General features: G+C 40.4%; 1 protein-coding gene across 1 annotated transcript; it reads right to left on the reverse strand.

Annotated features, from left to right (window-relative positions):
- Positions 1-831: 831 nt before the first annotated feature.
- On the reverse strand, positions 832-18048 carry FAM174A (family with sequence similarity 174 member A). Its single transcript, XM_031607049.2, has 3 exons — positions 17715-18048; positions 8030-8161; positions 832-1377 (listed from the first exon to the last, which is right to left on the reverse strand). Exons 1-3 carry the CDS (start codon positions 17975-17977, stop codon positions 1374-1376), a joined length of 399 nt encoding a protein of 132 aa, XP_031462909.1. The 5' UTR covers positions 17978-18048; the 3' UTR covers positions 832-1373.
- Between the last annotated feature and the right edge of the window lie 216 nt (positions 18049-18264).

Below are 18264 nucleotides of genomic sequence, written 5' to 3' on the forward strand. Positions count from 1 at the left end.
AATATTGTAGATGTTTTTCCCAGCAGAGTGTGGCACATGAGCAAACTGTAGATGAACATTAGCTTGGAAGACTGATTACTTCAAACCCAGTCTAAAGTTTTACTACGGCAAAATAAATAGGGTTCAAATAGGGTACAAATCAGCTAGCAGAGAATTTTAAATATATATATATATATATATATATGTACAGCAGACAACTCCCCATTGTTATAAAAGTAATCTCGAAGATATTCCTATACTCCTCCAAAAAGAGACAGAATAATCAGGAAAAATAGTCTGTTTGCAAGTTTATACCTTGAGATTAGATAAATACAAAATCAGTGGTACAATTACACCAGTGTAATTTTAACAACCTGGAATTTCTACATTTCACCCATAATATTTAAGAGAACTGTAGGATGTGAAACATTTTTAAAAAATCAGCTCTTCTCTATTTTAAAAGTTATTCTATTAAATTCTAGGACACTGGCTAAAGAAAACAAACAAACTACATTCATGTGAATGTTACTGAATATTTCAGAGTAACTGCTGCTCCTGATGTCACCCTTTCACTTTAGAGTTACGGTTCAAGTTTAGTATTTTCCCCAGATTTAAAGTACAAATGAATACAGAGTACAAAAGTAAAGAACTTTACCTAAAGTCCTGATGTCTGCTTCATCACAGGTTTGAATGCTGATACCACTAAGTCAGCGGAGCAAGAGTTGTTTCACATCAGTTAAAGATGGCCCTTACAAAGAAATTGACTTAACTGCAAAAAGTGCAGCATTACTATGTTTAATGAGACCCTAATAATATCCTTAATATCTATATAGTGTTGAATAACACACTAAATGCTAGAAACATTGTAAACAGGTTTATTTTTTCACTTAAACTTACACACAACATTTATTAGTTTTTAAAAAAATTTCAACATGAAAGGCAGTAGTTTGGCTTTTTATTTGCAAAGGGTAAAGCATCTCCTCAGTTAAAACCGAGTTAAAACAATTCTGAGTAAACTACAGTGGTTAAGTTTACTTATAATTTAATATCAGCCAAAAACCTGTTAACATTCCAGATCGTTGTAGAAAAATTGTATACCACACTTACGGCATACAAGATTTAGAACAAACAAAAAATACCCTGTTTTAAAAGTAATCTCCCTTCCAAATAGGTTTTCATTTTAGTGCACCCTCTCTCTTCAGGCTTTACAATTCTCTATATACAGGAAGGTAGAACAAATTGATATAGTATTTATGGAACAAACTAAGGATGCTGCAGTATGCTAAGTTTAAATTAGCCTCTCCCCATCTTGCACACCTTCTTGCTTCTTATTCCTCCTGTGAAGCGGTCTCATCTGGTCCAAGAAGTAAGTTCTTTCATTGCAAGGCACGTACTTATCTACAACAGAAGAAACAGATGCATTAATGTGAAATGCTGTTTCAGGGGTAATGTTAGTCCACATTTTTAAAGACCAAACATTAAAGGGTGCAACTCTTTATTACTAAATTTGCCCATAAAAACAGGTAGTTACCACATTACTGTGAAGTAAAATGCCATAAAACACTGTTCATTTAAACCTCCAAAATAGAGTTATTAGATCTCCATGTTTTTTAGGTTTGTTTTATATATTATATACATATACAAAAATATACATAAAATAATATATATAACAAAACTAAAAAACATATGTATATATATAGAAGCATATATGTAAAATGCACAGTCTGTAAGACTAAACCCCAAGTAAAACAGTGAAACTTTGTAACTCTCAGTAACATACTGTAATTAGCAAGTACTGCATGCATGAAGTGATTTAATGAGGACTACTTGTATGACACAGCTTCAAAAACCAAGGATGTGCTTGCAAGACACTGTCCCTCAGATGACATCTAGGTCATAATGCATGATGAGAAACCAAAGGTCAGAATTTCAGATTTTGACATATAACAGTAAGTTACTGGACAAAAGAGTTAAAACTTCACATTCAGGTAAGACTCAGGTAAGGCACAGAGACAACATGGTATACAGAGCACTAAATCAGTGATAAGAGGATGACACTTAAGTTGCACCTATGCTGCTTTTTTCATATAGCTATAAAGGAAACAGCAACAACACAAAGTAGTAATCATATCAGCACAACACTAACAAACACAGCCACACTTATTTCAGGAGAGAAACCAGTTTCTCTGCTCTGCCTTATAAAGAGTCAAAAAGCAGCTTACACAAAACACGCCTGGAACTTTCTAACAAAATGTACTGACCTGTGCACTAACACCTTAAAAAAAAAGATCTTGGTTGATTCAATTAGAAAAGAAAGCAAGGCAGAATGAATACTAGTGCAGTCTACAGCAAGTCATACGGAAACATATAACTCTTTTGTATAGGTAACTGCTTCCATAATTTGTTGTCCATAAGAAGAGCATATGAACTCACCAGAATGTGTTAACTATACACCTACTTTCCTGAGACTGTGTTCAGTTTTTGAGTGCATTCCATTGTGATCAATGGCAGTAAGAAAATTATGAACTGAATAAGCTGAGTGACTGTAGTTATGCAAAACTGCAACACTGATTTGCTCATGACAGAGATTAAAATCAAAACCCATCCAAGACCTCTCTAGCTAGTCTCATAGTTGCTCCATGCCTGACTGCGTATTTGTGTTACTCTAAAATAAAAAACGGGAACAAGCTCCAAATCATCTGCAAAGTACAAAGTGAAAATATCATTTGAAAATATTTGAGGTATTGTTATCATCAAATTGTTTCAGTTTTATCATCAAGCAGTTTCAGTTGTTTTGATTCTTTATACATTTTGTACTCCTTAATTAGGGAACAATGATTATTAAGGTGTGTATTGAGCCCATGTGGCAGGATTCTGGTAGAAGGGGAGGCCACAGAGTTGACCTCTGCTCAGCTAGCCAAGCAGTGTCCCAGCTGGTCCAACAAGCACTTGCCACTTCCCAAGCTGAGTCACAGATAATGGTGGGGATGCTCTAGAAGAGAGGACTTAAGATTTAAGAGAAAACCACTGCACAACAGCAGCCAGGAGAGAGGGGTGTGAAATGGGAGAGAAGCAGCCCTGTGGAACCCCAGGTTAATGCAGGAGGCTCTCTAAGTACAGAGCAGAATTCCTCTGCACCCAGGGGAGGCCCATGGTGTAGCAGGCTGTCCCCCTGCAGCTAATGGGCACCAAGCAGTGTAGAAGAATTAGAAAAGTGTGGATTGCAGGAAGGTGGCTTTAGCTTGCTTTATGCTCTAGACTGTAATTAATAGGCAATAAATTGCATTCATCTCCCTTAATTAAAAAAATTAAAAATAAAATAAATTCTTAAAAATAGAAATTCTTGGAGATGTCATAAGGGCGATGAGCAAAACTGCTGTCTTGAACTTCAAGAGGGAGAACTTTGACCTGTTCAGGATGCCTGTAGCACAGGTCCCTTGGGTGTCACTCCTTAAGGGTAAAGGGGTCCAGGAAGCCTGGATGCTCGTCAAGATGGAAATCTTAAAGATGCAAGAGCAGGCTGCCCATGAATGCCATAATGTGAGCTGTAGGAGAAGAAGACCGGTGTGGATGAGCCAAGAACTATTGTTGAGACTCCAGAAGAAAAAGTGAGTCTATGTCCTCTCAAAGAAGGGACAGGCTACTTGGGGAGATTACAAGGAAGTTGGTAAGGTACGCAGGGAGGAAGTTAGGAAGGCAAAAGCCCAACTTGAACTCAGATTGCCAAATGCAGTAAAAGGGAATAAGAAATCCATTTATAAATATATCAAAGGTAAGAGAAGAACCAAGGAGAATTTCCATCCTTGATGCAGCGGGGAATGTGACCACTGAAGATAAGGAGAAGGCTGAGGTCCTCAATGCCTTCTTTACATCTGCCTCTAGTAGGCAGATCAGTTATCCTCAGGGCACTTTACACCCTGATCTGGAAGTCTGGGATGCTATGCAGAATTACACCCCTGTTGATTTAGGTGAAGATGGTTAGAGAGCTCCTCCTCCATCTGGACTGTCAAAAGTCCATGGAACCAGACGGGCTCCATCCTAGGGTGCTGAGGGAGCTGGCAGCAGTGACTACCGAGCTGCTCTCTGCCATCTACTAGCATTCCCGGCTATCTGGAGAGGTCCCAGAAGACTGGAGGCTTGCTGGTGTGACTCCCATCTACAAGAAGGGCCATAAGGAAGATCTGGGGAACTGCAGGACTGTAAGCCTGACTTCAGTACCAGGGAAAGTTATGGAGCATATCATCTTGGGTGAGATCATAAGGTATGTGCGTGGCATCCAGGGGATCAGGCCCAGCTAGCACAGGTTCATGAAAGGCAGGTTGTGCTTGACCAACCTTATCTTCTCCTATGACTGGGTGACCAGCCTGGTAGATGAGGGAAAGGCTGTTAATGTAGGCTACCTAGACTTCAGCAAAAGCTTTGACACGGTCCTTCACAGTATTCTTCTGGGGAACCTGGCTGCCCGTGACCTGGACAGGTATACCTTCTTTGGGTAAGGAACTGGCTAGAGGGCCATGCCCAGTGAGTAGTGGTTAATGGAGCTAAGTTCAGCTGGCAACCCATCTCAAGAGGTGTCCCCCAGGTGTTAGTACTGGGGCCCATCTTGTTTAAGATCTTTATTGATGACCTAGATGAAGGGATTGAGTGTACCCTCAGTTAGTCTGCAAATGACACCAAGCTGGGAGGTGGTGTGGATCTGCCTGAGGGTAGGGAGGCCCTTCAGAGGGATCTAGATAAGCTGGATCGCTGGGCTGAGTTGAATGGGAAGAGGTTCAACAAGGTTAAGTACCATGTCCTGCACTTTGGCCACAATAATCCCATGCAGCGCTATAGTCTTGGGGATGAGTGGCTGGATGACTGTGAAGAGGAAAGGGACCTGGGGGTGTTGGTTGATGCTCGGCTGAACATGAGCTGACAGTGTGCCCAAGTGATCAAGTGGATCAATGCCATCCTGGCCTGCATTAGAAATAGTGTGGCCAGCAGGAGCAGGGAGGTAATCATTCCCCTGTACTCAGCACTGGTGAGGCCGCACCTTGAGTACTGTGTTCAGTTTTGGGCCTCGCACAACAAGAAAGACACTGAGGTCCTGGAATGTGTCCAGAGAAGGGCAACGAAACTGGTGAGGGGTCTGGAGCGCAAATCTTATGAGGAGCAGCTGAGGGAACTGAGATTCTTTAGTCCAGCGAAGAGGAGGCTTAGAGGAGACTTCACTGCACTCTACAACTTCCTGAAGGAGGTTGTGGTGAGGAGGGGTTTGGCCTCTTCTCCCAGGCAACAAACAGGATCCAAGGAAATGGCCAGAAGTTGTACCAGAGGAGATTTAGATTCAACATAAGGGAGAACTTTCTCTCTCAGAGAGTGGTCAGGCACTGGAATGGCTGCCCAGGGAGGGAGGTGGTGTTCAAGAGGCATCTGGATGAGGAGCTATGAGATATAGTTTAGAGGCTTATGGTAGCAACGGTAGTAGGGGGACGGTCAGACTAGATGATCTTGTAGGTCCTTTCCAACTTTGTGATTCTATGATTAAGCTGTGCCTGTATTTGAGAGTGATCTCCCTGTCCTTATCTTAACCTATCAGCATCTTGTCATCATATTTTCTCCCTGTTCTCTAAGGAGGAGGGAGTGTAAACAGCGTGGAGCTTAGCTGCCCAATGTGAAACTTCCACAGGTTGTCATGCAGATACAACAAGATGAATGAAATTGACAAAAGTATATTTCCAATTACTGATACATGTATATATTTAAAAAGTACTCCACATTAGTTTTTAAGCTTCCTTCCTAGAAATGCTGTCCCTTTGCAAAGTATCAGCAGTATTCTATCAAGAACTACTGAGAGTTTTGCTGAACATATTCAGATTGTCCAGCACAATTCTTCATGTTCTATGCAAAAATTTCAAGATAAACATAACTTGTGAAATTTTGACAGCTTCTCTCTATACAGAAGGGAACACAGCAAGCTTTCAACATACATGTGCTGTGTATATTCACTTTACTGACTACATATAACTTAAAATCTTTGTTTTCTTCATCTCCCATTTCAGAAATGTCTTTTATCACTTAAGCACTTACTTTCTGAGCAATCCTGAAAAAACAGTAATGTTTTCATAGGCTGATGCAAGCTGTTCAACAACCAAGAGCCAGGTGCTGCACTTCAGTCACATCTCCATACAATGCTAGAAACTTAGGGCAGTGTTTCTGGAAAGCTGCACAGCTGAAAATGATGTGGGGTGCCTGCTAAACATAAGCCAGCAGTGTGCCCAGAAGGCCAGCAGCATCCTGACTTATAATAGGATTTGTATAGCCAGAATGAGTAGCAAGGTGACCATCACACTGTACTCAGCTTTAGCAATGCTACACCTTCAGTATTGTGTTCAGTTTTGGGCCCCTAACTAAAAGAAAGACACTGAACTGCTGGAATGTGTCCAAAGAACAAAAAAGTTGGTGAAGGGTCTGAACCTCAAGTCTTATGAGGAGTAGCTAAGGGAATTGGGATTGTTCAGTCTGTAGAAGAAGAGGTTCAAGGGAGACCTTATCATTCTCTGGAACTACCTAGAACGAGGTTGTGGCAAGGTAGGATTAGTCTCTTCTCCTGGATTACAACAACAGGATGAGACGTAATGAATAAAGTTGCACCAGAAGAAGTTCAGGTTAGATATAAGGAAAAATTTTTCCTCTGAAAGAGTGGTCAGGCATTGGAACAGACTGCCCAAGCAAGTGGTGGAGTCACCACCCCTGGAAGTACTGAGGAAATTTTTAGATGTGGCACTGAGGGACATGGTTTGCGGGCATGGTGATGATGGGTTGATAGCTGGACTTGGTCTTAAGGGCCTTTTCCAATCCTAATGATTCTACAATTTTCTATTAATTCTCTTGTGAGAGTAGTACTTCTATTCAGTAAATTTCCTTAGCAAGTAAACAGAAACATATGCAGAAGTTCAGTGAGGATACTCAGTTACTTGAATACAATTGTTCTTCTTGCAGTGTGGCTCAATCTTGACATCACCTCTTCTATAAGCTAACACTATCAAATTTTGGGACGTTTTACAGGCCCACAGAGAAGAAACAAACATTTGTTTATGCTACAAGTTACATCACTACACATTTACATAGGGCTATGACATGTTCTAACACTACTGAAACATCCCACTTCTTTTCCCACTTTTTCCTGAGTGTTTGGACTTGGGTGAAAACACTGGGTATTTTTAGTTTTCATCTGAAACTGACACTGTTAAAATAAACAATATTTAAATAGTAGAAGTTCTCTCACATAGTATGTGAGAAATTACATACGCTAAATGCTGATAAATACTTATCTGACAATAGCTATGTCATCAGATAAATGAAATACTTCTAATGTATTCAGATTGTTTAGATCATATGTCATCCTAATGATTATACTAAAAATGGTCTGGATCGGGGGATTCGGAAGATACTTTCCAATACTTCCAAATTGCTTGGTTTAGCTAAAGTACATGATAATTTGCTGCAGTATTTTAATTTTAAAAGAAGATGAGCATTTGGAAATTAGGACAGCTTTTTTTTTTTAAAAAAAAACAAAACAAAACTACAACACTACATCACAACTTGATTTTTTTCCTTAGGTAACACTTAGAAGCATTGCCAATAGAGGTCTGCTGTTTTATAGATGCAAAATACCTTAACTTAAATGATACTTCTGTTCTTATTATAAGGAGATAGAAACAAGAATACATACAGTAAGTAACAAGAGTGAAATATCCAAGAATGGAATAATTGAAGTTGTAAAGCTTATAAGTTAGTTGTTGACTTTCTCTGGAACTCATATGTCAAAGACAAAGTCAAAGACAAAGGTGTTCGTGTTCTAGAGTAGATCAAGAACTGAAGTAATAACCTTGCCTACTAAATTCTTGCCTACTAAATTCTTGCCCATTTAAATTTGAGTTTATTTTGACATTACGTCTCCAACTACACACATATTAAACAAAATACTGAGCATTCTCAGTCAAGCTTCTTATCATCTGTACAGCTTCATTTCTACTTGTAGACAAACATTCAGCGTCTATATACAAACCTTCGAGGATGATTGGCATCAAATAGTGTTGTATCATCATCATCATCTTGCTCTAGTGGTGTCAGCTCCATGTTTTCTATGTTTGTATCCAAAACTCCGTATCTTCTTGTTTTCCTGTTATGTCTTCTGAGTCTGAAATGTATTTTGAGATGTATAAGTTCACTTAATTTCATCCTACTTTCAATTTCAACAGTGCAAAAGAACTATCCCCATAAAACACTGCTACAGTGAGACAGATCATGAATTTTAAGAAGTTAGTGTAATTACAGTGTACACCCTTAGCTCAGTGAAGTTCAGTTGTCAGACAGTTCCAAGCATGAAGAATTTACAGGAAATGACTGATGCCAATAATCGTTTGTCACCTTTAGTTCTGTATAGAATTAAAGAATACAAAAAGGCACTTAATAGCTAACAAGAAAGTGAATGCAGAAAGCTATTCAGTAGCTAAATGCAAGAGACAGATAAAAATACATGCCAACGTACAAAATATACTACTAGCAGAGCCTTCAATGAGAAAAAAAAATATATCTTACTAAGTATTTCCTGCATGTTTTGCAGAACAAGAGATCAGAGAGAAACACAGGAAAACTGTAACAGATATACAGGACAATCCATAGGTGCCATCATTTTTAGCTCAGCCTATGGAAGACTTCATGAATTAAAAAAGCTACACTGTTTAATATTAAATCAAATAAAGTGCAGTAAAATATGCAACATGAGGTCTGAGAAACCCAAACATCTCTTACAGAAATGAGTAATAAACATCTTGAATAAACAGCACCGCTTTTATACAAATCAATCTGTTCTGTGGCTTCACTGTGTAGGTCTGGCTCCCACGTAAGCCTTGTTTTTGGCTTTGCATCTCTGTATGTATCTAGTATGTCTTGCACAACCCTTTGAGGTAGGGGAACTCTCATTACAAGGTTCTCAGCAAAGCAAATGTAAAGATGCCTGTTACAAAATATTTACAGAGCTGCTTTCAATTAGTTTAGTCTCACAAAGACCAGCAATGTGAAAACGACAAGATTAAAAAAAAAAAAAAAGTAAAAGTCTGTATTCTAGACTCTTACAACTAAATCCAGAGACACAGCACTTCCTTTCAGCAACTTCAGAAGCAGAATTTACAAACCTAAGCTAGGTACTTCGGAAAGGCGTTCACAGCTTTCAGAACTTCTACTATGTACAGTTTTTATGCTAATGCTCATCCCAATGACTTAGATCTCCTCTGGTACAAAACATACCTTTCTTCAGGATATGGCATTATAAAAAGAAAATGATAGTACAAGGGCTGCCTCGAAAGAATTGCCTCGTATTTTCTTACCCTGGCCCACATGTCAGGGCCAGATGTTGGTGGCATGGCAGTAGAGGCCAAACCTTCCCATCAATATTCCATTACATTTTGTTGCCATGTGACAGATGGCAGCAAAAGGACACTCTGAGAGAAAGGAGTTTGACATAGAAATGCATATGAAGCATTGGTGTGTCAGTGAATTCCCCCATGCAAAAAAAAAAAAAAAAAAAAAAAAGCACCCATTGACATTCATTAAGCTTGCTGAAGTTTCTGAAGACCAAACAGTGGATTGTGCTTACTGTGAGCACAGTGAGGCAGCAGATGGTACATTGCAGCAGCAAGGACATGAAAGATAAGCCCCATTCTGGATGCCATGAAGATTTTTATGAGCAGCATGCAGGCTTTCGTGCATTGCTGGGGATAATGCATAGTTAATGGTGGTGGCCATACTGAAAAAGAGTGTTTTGTAACTGCAAATTTGCTCTACCAAGTAGTTTTATTGTGCTCTGTTGTAATTCCACAGAAATAAATAGGAGGCATTATTTCTGGAACAACCGAAGTATAAAAAGAAATAGTCAGCATTATAATTTCCTCTACTTGATTTGAAACAGCAGCAGCTGTTGTGCCATACATGTGCTTTAGCATAATTTAATTGTTAAAAGTTAAAGCTAATCACAAGAACACAAAAATTTCACCTTTCAGCTCAACACAAAAACTCTTTAATCAGTTCTCAACAAAGAAAGAAGTGAAACAATTATAACGTACCAAGCTGAGGAACATTCCGAAACCTTATGATGAAGGTATGATGAAAAATATGGTAGCTTTAATGTGTCTTTTGTTTTTATTAAAGTAAAAGGTACACAACTAATTTTGGTGTAAGCACTCACAGATATTCTAACAGGCTAGTCCACGCAAATGGTACCAAAACGCTTGCACAAATTTAAAGGTTCACATGAATCCTACCGGAAAACAGAAAACCAAATTACTGTGATACGAAAAGTTAGTTTACATACAAATTAGTTAACAAACTAATCGTGCAAGCATCTCCAGTATCCTTGTAGCATATACATGTGCAGACATACCTAGGATGCTAGTGCACTGTCAGGAGTGTTTACAAAAGTTTGTTTTTCTAACCAGTGATAAAAAAAAAAAGTCTATCACAAAATTCTGACTGCATAAGGTCAGTAGCATTCTCAATAACTTAAAAAGGATTACCTTTATCACTGTAGTTATTCCTGACTCCTTGCGTTCTAATAAGATGAAGCTATGAAAAATGCAATTAAAGTTACACAAAAATCCATATTTTATGTTCAGTCTCAATAATTTCACAAGAACAGCTGACTACAGTGGAGGAATCTGCAGTAGGATAAAAACAAATATTAATACCAAAAGTGGCATAGATGATAGACCGTAAGAGCAGAGCTAAGAACTAAAAAATGTTGGTATTTAAAAAAGAAATAACAACAAAAAAACAGAAAATATGTAAATAAAATGAGAGCTGAACAAAGCAGGCCAAGTCCAAAGCACATCTAAAGAAAAAAGATTAAAGAAACATGGAACTGCAAACAGCTGGGAGGATGATGATTAAGAATTTGTTTTTTCCAAGTTATCCTAATTAGCACAGGTGCAAGGGAATATGCTTTCTAAATGCCACACACACTTGAAACAAGATCAGTTCAATACAGTAGTAATTGCTAATTGATCTCTCTCTTTATGTAAAGTGCCATTCTACTAGAAACTTTTTACTGTTATTAAGCTCTACAAATGTCCCTTGTTCCCTGCACTTCCTCTTCACAGTACATCAGAGGATTCTGAGAAGTACAGGACAAGGGAACTGTAGCTTTCCAATCACATCAAGCATACAGACAAGTTTTACATATGAGCCAGAATACATCTTCTTAAAAGTGGAAATATCTTCTTATACCATGTACTACACAATATGGTACAATCTATTCACATTCTCCATTAATGAATATTTCAAACTAAATTGATCTTTCCTGAACCATGAACTATGCCAGTTACAAAAAATATCCTCATAAAGTTATTAGTCAAAGCTAATGTCTTCTGTGAAGGGCACACATGAGCTACAGATCTTATACCCATAAAAGAAATTCAGTAATCTCAATCCAAAAGGCTTAAAAGTAACTCCCTAGAAACTTATTTAAAATTATTATCTGATACTTAATTCATACTGAACTGTTTTTTGGAAGTCTGATGTAGTATGACAAATTGTGTAGCATATTGTAACAGTTGTCTAAAAGAAAAAAGCCATTTCATCTCATCTGCTATCTGTTTTCTCACCAAATCATGAAGACTGAAGAACTAAGAGCCTGCCTGCTCTTCTTCCTACATAAATATGGGAGATCACCATTGACTGCAATAGGTTTCCTGTAAGTAAGCAGAACTATCCAGAAAGAGGAAGGGTAGAAAAAAGAAAAAAACAACAATGTATGAACTGTAATATTAGTGTTTCTGTTCATTGTCAGGCATTTTGTGTCAAATATCAACTCTAAGCATGGAAGGCAAAAATAAAATTGTCAAAATGAATGAGGCATCACAATGTCTAAAGTTCCTTATTTCTAGTTCTGATGGATATTTTGTATGGTCTTGTTACTACATTCATTGTTCTTTGGAAAATCTTCAGTTATAGAAGGAGTGAATATTAAAACGTATGAAAATGCACAAGAGACATGAAGTTTTATTGTAAAATACACAGCTAACTATCACAGCAAATAAAGCCTGGGAAAGATCTGCTGCATCGTAAAAAAAAAAAAAAGCTTTCCTCAATAGTACAATTGGAGGAAAACAACAACAACAAAACAATAACAATACCAGAAAAAAAAAAAAAAGAAAAAAAGAGAAAAAACCCACAGACTTTCTTCCTGTGATGGTTAAATACAGGGACATATGGATGACAAATCATCTTCAAGGCACATACACAAAGCAACCCACCAAGAGCTGAGCAGCCTACTGGAGGTTGCAGGATGCCAGAACACACAATCTCAAGAGGTGCCTCAGACAACTTGCTACTGCACACTCAGTTGTCACAACTGCTGAAAATACCTCCCAAAGTCATCTTCACAGCACAAAGAGGCAACTTCTATAAAAGTGCAATTGAAAGAAGTCCCATACACAAAGCTAGAAATGAAATCAGATGGGTTTTTTTTTCCCCTGACAGAGAAATTGCATCATCAGTAAGAAAGTGTGAGAACTTGCTATAGTTTACATTAATTATATGTGGAGAAAAAAAATAGTGTTATAGCCACAGCAGCAAAGTTGTATCAGCTCCCACATGATTTTCTTCAAAATGGATTTTCAGGGCATCACCTTCAAACAAAGCCAAATGGCTCTGAAAATCAAAAACTTGTATCTTTTATCAGAATGAACAGAATTAATAAAGAAAGAGATTGCTACATCATTTAACCAAGCAAGGCTTTGACAACTGCATCCCAACAAAAACAAACAGTTATCTAAATTTTCCAGGTAGTCTTTATCAGAGCTGGAAAAATGTTACTTCTAATTTTTAAATATAGATTGTTTCTATGAATAAATGAAGTTGAAGGATGCAAATATGGTGAAATTTTGTATAAGCTCCTGAAACCTTTATGTTTGTTAACAATATGCATGGTTTCATCCTAAGGGAAAAAAAAGTTCAAAAGAAACTGAAAGTTTTCTATCTAAACCTTCAATTTCTAACATGAGTACTGTCACAAATTTCAGCCACAAATCCAATCTACAAAACACATGCTTCATCTGTGCTGACGTACATGAGCAGGAACATAACAGGACAAATACCAGGCAGTTTCCTCAAAGCACAGTGCCCATTCGCTGAGACAACATCCATTCAGAAAGGTTTCAAGTTTCTGGTAACAAAGTATAATAACTGAAGATTTAATGATTTTGGAAAGAACTTTTATCATTATTCAGTATCTATATGCAAGTTATCTTAAACAATACTTAAATTTCTGGCAATCAGTGGTTTATGAGTGTAACAAAACTGTTCCAGCAGAATAAAGATAAAAACAGCTATTAAAAAAAAAATGTTGAGAGTACAAAATAACTTGTATACATCTTCTCTTAGACTATCACTAGCAAACAAGCATTTTTCTCACGTGGACTTAAGGTTGCAGCTGCAAGTCATGATGTCCAAGTTAATTTGAATTTTTTTGGCTACCAGTATAAATTGAATTCTTCAGACAAGCATTTTCACCAATGAACATTTCAAAAGCTTTTTTTTTTTTTTTTTTTTTTTTTACACATTTAAAAATGTACTGGTCCAAGGTGGTAAATGTTTTTGTGCACCAAGAAACAAATCACTTACACATACACTTAAACTAAACACAAGAGCATCTTGAAAACACAGGCTTTTAAAGCCTATTCCTGTAAACAGGTAATGCCTGGACCATAAGGTACTGATCTCTCCTCTCTGGCAATAGTGACAGGACCTGATGGAAAGGCACGGAGCTGATTCAGGGAAGGGTCAGGCAAAGGTCAGGCAAAGACTCTTCCCCAAAGGGCAGTCAAGCCCTGGGTGCCAGGTTGACCTCAGCTAGCCTCTGTGTTTCTACCATCATACATCTGTTCCTCAGCATTACAGGAGAAAAAAATTAGATGCAATAATTCATAAGTTGAGATAAGAACAGAGGAACTCAACTGCTACTGTCACTAGACTCAACTCAGGGAAGACTAATTTATTACCAATCTATAACAGTGTAGGGCAGTAAGAACTGCAAGTAGGAACATCTTCCTCAGCCTTCCCCTTTAATACCGTGCTCAATATCACACCCACTCGTCCTTCTTCTCCCTGATCTGGAGCTTCATGGCAGGATGGGAAACGCTGTGTGATCAGTCAGTTCATAGTGCTTTATCTGCACTGTTTCTTACTAGAAAAACATGGTGTAGTAGCCAACTTGGTGAGATGATTCCCATGACTGGAGCTTGACTATCAACACCTACAAGCTGCTCAAAAGGGACAGGTGAGGAGAGAGAAGAGGGGGTGTTGCCTCCTACATCTCCTGGAAAAGTAACACGGAGGCTCCTGGAATGTACAGAGGATAACTTCCTGAGCCAGCTAACAGACATCACACCCAGTGCAGTGATCAATGGCTCAGTGTTTAGATGAAGATCAGTGATGAGTGTTCCTCAGAGATCAGTACTAGCACAAATGCTCTTTAATATCTTCATCAGTGACGTTAACAGTGGGATTGAGTGCATACTCAGCGTTTGCAGATAACACCAAGTGGCTGACATGTCTGAGGGACAGAATGCCACCAAGACAGATCTAGAAAGGTTGAAGCAGTTGAGTTCAGGAATACCTCATGAGGTTCAACCAATCCAAGAGCAAGGCTTTGTACCTAGGTCACGGCAACCCTCACTATCAGTACAAGCTGGGAACTAAAAGAATTGAGAGCAGCCCTTCCAAAAAGGACCTGGATGGCAAGCTGGACATGAACAAGCAATGTACCCTCACAGCCCAGAAAGCCAACCATATCCTGGGTTGCATCAAAAGAACCACAGTAAGCAAGGTGAAAAAGGTATCCTGCCCCTATTCTCTGCTCTGGTGAGACCTCACCTGGAGGAGTACTGTGTCTAAATGGGGAGTCCTCAGTACAAGAGAGACATGGATCTGTTAGAGCATGTCCACATCAGGGCCACAAAAACGATTCAAGGGATGGAACGTTTCCCCTATGAGGACAGGCTGAGAGGGCAGGTGCTCTTCAGCCTGGACAAGAGAAAGCTCCAGGGAGACCTGATAGCAGCCTTTCAGTATGTAAACGGATGCTATAGCAAAGAAGGGGACAGACTCTTTAGCAGGCTTACAGGACAAAGAGAGATGGTTTCAAGCTAAAATGGGAGATGTAGACTGGATATAAAGAAAAAGGTTTTCATGACAAAGTTAGTGAAGTACTGGCACTGGTTGCCCAGAGAGGTGGTGAATACCTGTCCTTTGAAACATTCAGGGTCAGACTAGACAGGTCTTTGAGCAACCTGATCAAAATGTAGATGTCCCTGTTCATTGCTGCAGAGTTGGACTAGATGGCCTGTAAAGGTCTCTTTCACTTCAAGTGATTCTGTGGTTCCTCATCATAATTGTTCTAGCGTGGGGTCCACCTCAAAGGCTGTAGCTCTCTAAACACTGCTCCAACAGTTACATACTACAGGGCTCATCCTTAGCAGATACCTGCCCAAGACATCCTGCCCCACCACAGGCTCCCAGGGTCTGTTCCTGTAGGGGCTCTCCAGTGGCTTCCAGCCTCTTTCAGGCCTCATCTACCTGCTTCACCATGGCTCTTGCACGGCTGCTCCCCATGGTGCCTGTGGGCTGCTGGGGGACAACTTGTTTCACTACAAGCCTCTACTAGGCTGCAGGGAACTTCTGCTCCGCATCAGGAGCATCTCCTGACCTCCTTCTGCACTGACTTTGATGCCTGCAGGGCTGCTTCTCTCCCATATCTCACTCCCGTCTCCTAGCTGCTGGTGTACAGCAGCATTTCCCTTTCTTAGATCTCTTCTTCCAGAGCACAGCCAGCATCACTCATGGCTCAGCTCTGGCCACTAGTGGGCCCCTTCTGGAGCAGCTGGAGCTGCTTTGCTCTGACATGTGCTGGGCTCTGCTCATAAAGGTCACCTCTATGCCCTTCCCAGATACCAACACCTGGTCACTTACAGCCAGATATGACTGTGTCCACTTTCACTTCCACTTTTCCCATGGAAGGATCTCAGAAACAGGAAAAAATAAAACCACAAGATTTTGCTGGCTGACTCAAAGCACATCTGACCTCAGAAGTGACTGTCACCAACACAATCAAATCTGAAGTAGAAGCTGTAAATTTGTAGTATTTCCAGTGCCACATCACTCTAAACCTCAACAGAGCTGAGTACTTGTATTGGACAAGGTTTGAATTTAAACCTGCTTACTTTTGTCATAAAAGCGACATTCCTCACACATAGGGTATGTTTTGGCATGACATATTTTGCTTACTAAAAATCAATCTGAAGTAATTATTTTTCCTTTGCTCTCAAAAAGGAAAACTTTACTCAGTATTTCACACACCAAGATGCTACTCTTGGTTAAGCATCAATTGTTTGGTTTTGTTTTTTTTTTTTATTATGCATATACATAACAACACATAACCTTACATTTACAATTGTTTTCCTTCCAAAGAGGAAATATTCCCATCTGCTTTGCAGAATCAGTGAAACAACTCAGCACAGTGCCTCTTCTTCCAACTCATAAGCATCTACATAACCAAGATGAAGCTGATTTTCTCTATGGAATCCCAGAGGGAATGAAAGCCCCAGCATTAATAGTTCAGGAACTTACAGAAATTACTGCAGAATTCCAGAACAAACAAGGCTTAACTTTCCTCTACATTAGCACCTAGAAGACAACACTTCAGTTTCAAACACAAAACAGTAACCTTCCTAACTGTTCTGGTTTCAGCTGGAACAGAGTTGATTTTCTTCACAGTGCCTAGTGTGATGTTTTGGAGTCAGGAGAAAAATCAGTGTTGAGAATATACCAGTGTTTTTGTTGCTGTGGTGCTGCACAGATCCAAAGACATTTCAGGTTCCTGTGCTAGCAATACTATTCCAAGCACAACTCCCAACTACACAGAAAATTATGAGAATATATGAGAAGTTTTTTCTGCAGCTCTTGTAACGACAGGCTTTCATTTATTTTATTTGTTCTTTCCAGAGTACTACTCAGAAATCCAACACCAGTCTGTTTTCACTTGGTTTAGAAGCTATATAGTTTCCTTTAGAATATACAGCTATCAAGATATGCATGATGAAGACAGTAAGTCTGATGGCTGCTGGAATACATCCTACAGAAGCTAAGAAAAAGCAAGCTGTCTTGCTCTGCTTAGACGGCGTGTTTTTGTAAGGGCCAAGTACAGAACAATGCCTTTCTACCTTTCTGGAATCAATCATAAAGAACATGTAAACTGTGCTAACTGTTCTGAGGAGAAAAAAAAAAAAAACACACAAATGTAATGAAGAAATATAGTTATAACGCATATACTTTCTGAGTAATCACACATTCGAGGCTTGCCCAGGAGTTTAAGCATGTTGTTCAGAGTTTGAGTACGCAAGGACAAAACCCAGCAACAAAGACTTCTTGGTGTGGTGTTAATCCTAAAAGGATATAAAGTTACGCAAGCAGTTTCAATGAGAAACAGAGGCAGTTTGGTGGCACCGAACGATTTTAAGGATCTCTCAGGAACGCACAAGAAGCGTTTAGTGAAAACGGGATGCAGAGAACTCAGCAGATGAACGGCGCCGATGTCGCTACTCCCGCCGGGCAGCACCACGAGGATCCGCCAAAGGCCGCTTTACAGCGCTGAGCCCGCTCAAGTCCCGCCCGCTCCTCCCGCCCACCGCCGCGCTCACCGCACAGTCCGGATCACGAAGTAGACGATGAGCGCGGCGCTGGCCAGCACGAGCACGGACAGGGCGCGCTGCGTCATGGGCTGGCCCTGCTCCGGCGGCACCGACACCTCCGCCAGCCGCCCGCCGCTGCTCCGCGTCGCGCCGCCCGCCGTCTCCGTGGGCTGCGGGGAGACGAAGGGGCCGCCGAGCAGAGCCACCGCGGCCTCTCCGCAGCGCGCCGCCAGCACCAGCCCCGCCAGCAGCCAGGGAGGCGGCGGCCACATACTGCCCGCTCGCCCCGCCAGCGCACGCCGTTCTCACCCGCCGCCGGCCGCGGCCTAAGCGCGGCCGGGCCTCGCCGCCCGGCCCCGGAAGCGGAAGTGCCCGTTGCCAGGTGGCCACCGCCACTGCCGCTATGAAGAGTGCCGGCGGGGCGCGCGTCGCTCCCGGTGCGGTCACGTGACTCACAACAGGCGAGGTGCGGAGCTGGCCGTGCGGGAGCTGAAGGCGGTGTGTGCGCATTGTGCGTGGGGTTTCCTAAGGGAGCGCCTCGGAAACCTGTCCAGTGCGT

The sequence above is a fragment of the Phasianus colchicus genome, chromosome Z, assembly GCF_987193195.1.
Source record: "Phasianus colchicus chromosome Z, bPhaCol1.hap1.1, whole genome shotgun sequence".
In the NCBI taxonomy this organism is placed as follows: Eukaryota; Metazoa; Chordata; class Aves; order Galliformes; family Phasianidae; genus Phasianus; species Phasianus colchicus.

Coding starts and splice junctions, on each gene's coding strand:
- FAM174A (XM_031607049.2), bottom strand. CDS start 17,977: ATGTGGCCGCCGCCTCCCTGGCTGCTGGCGGGGCTGGTGCTGGCGGCG. Junction 8,162..17,714: donor TTCGTGATCCGGACTGTGCG/GTGAGCGCGGCG, acceptor AATACATTTCAG/ACTCAGAAGACATAACAGGA.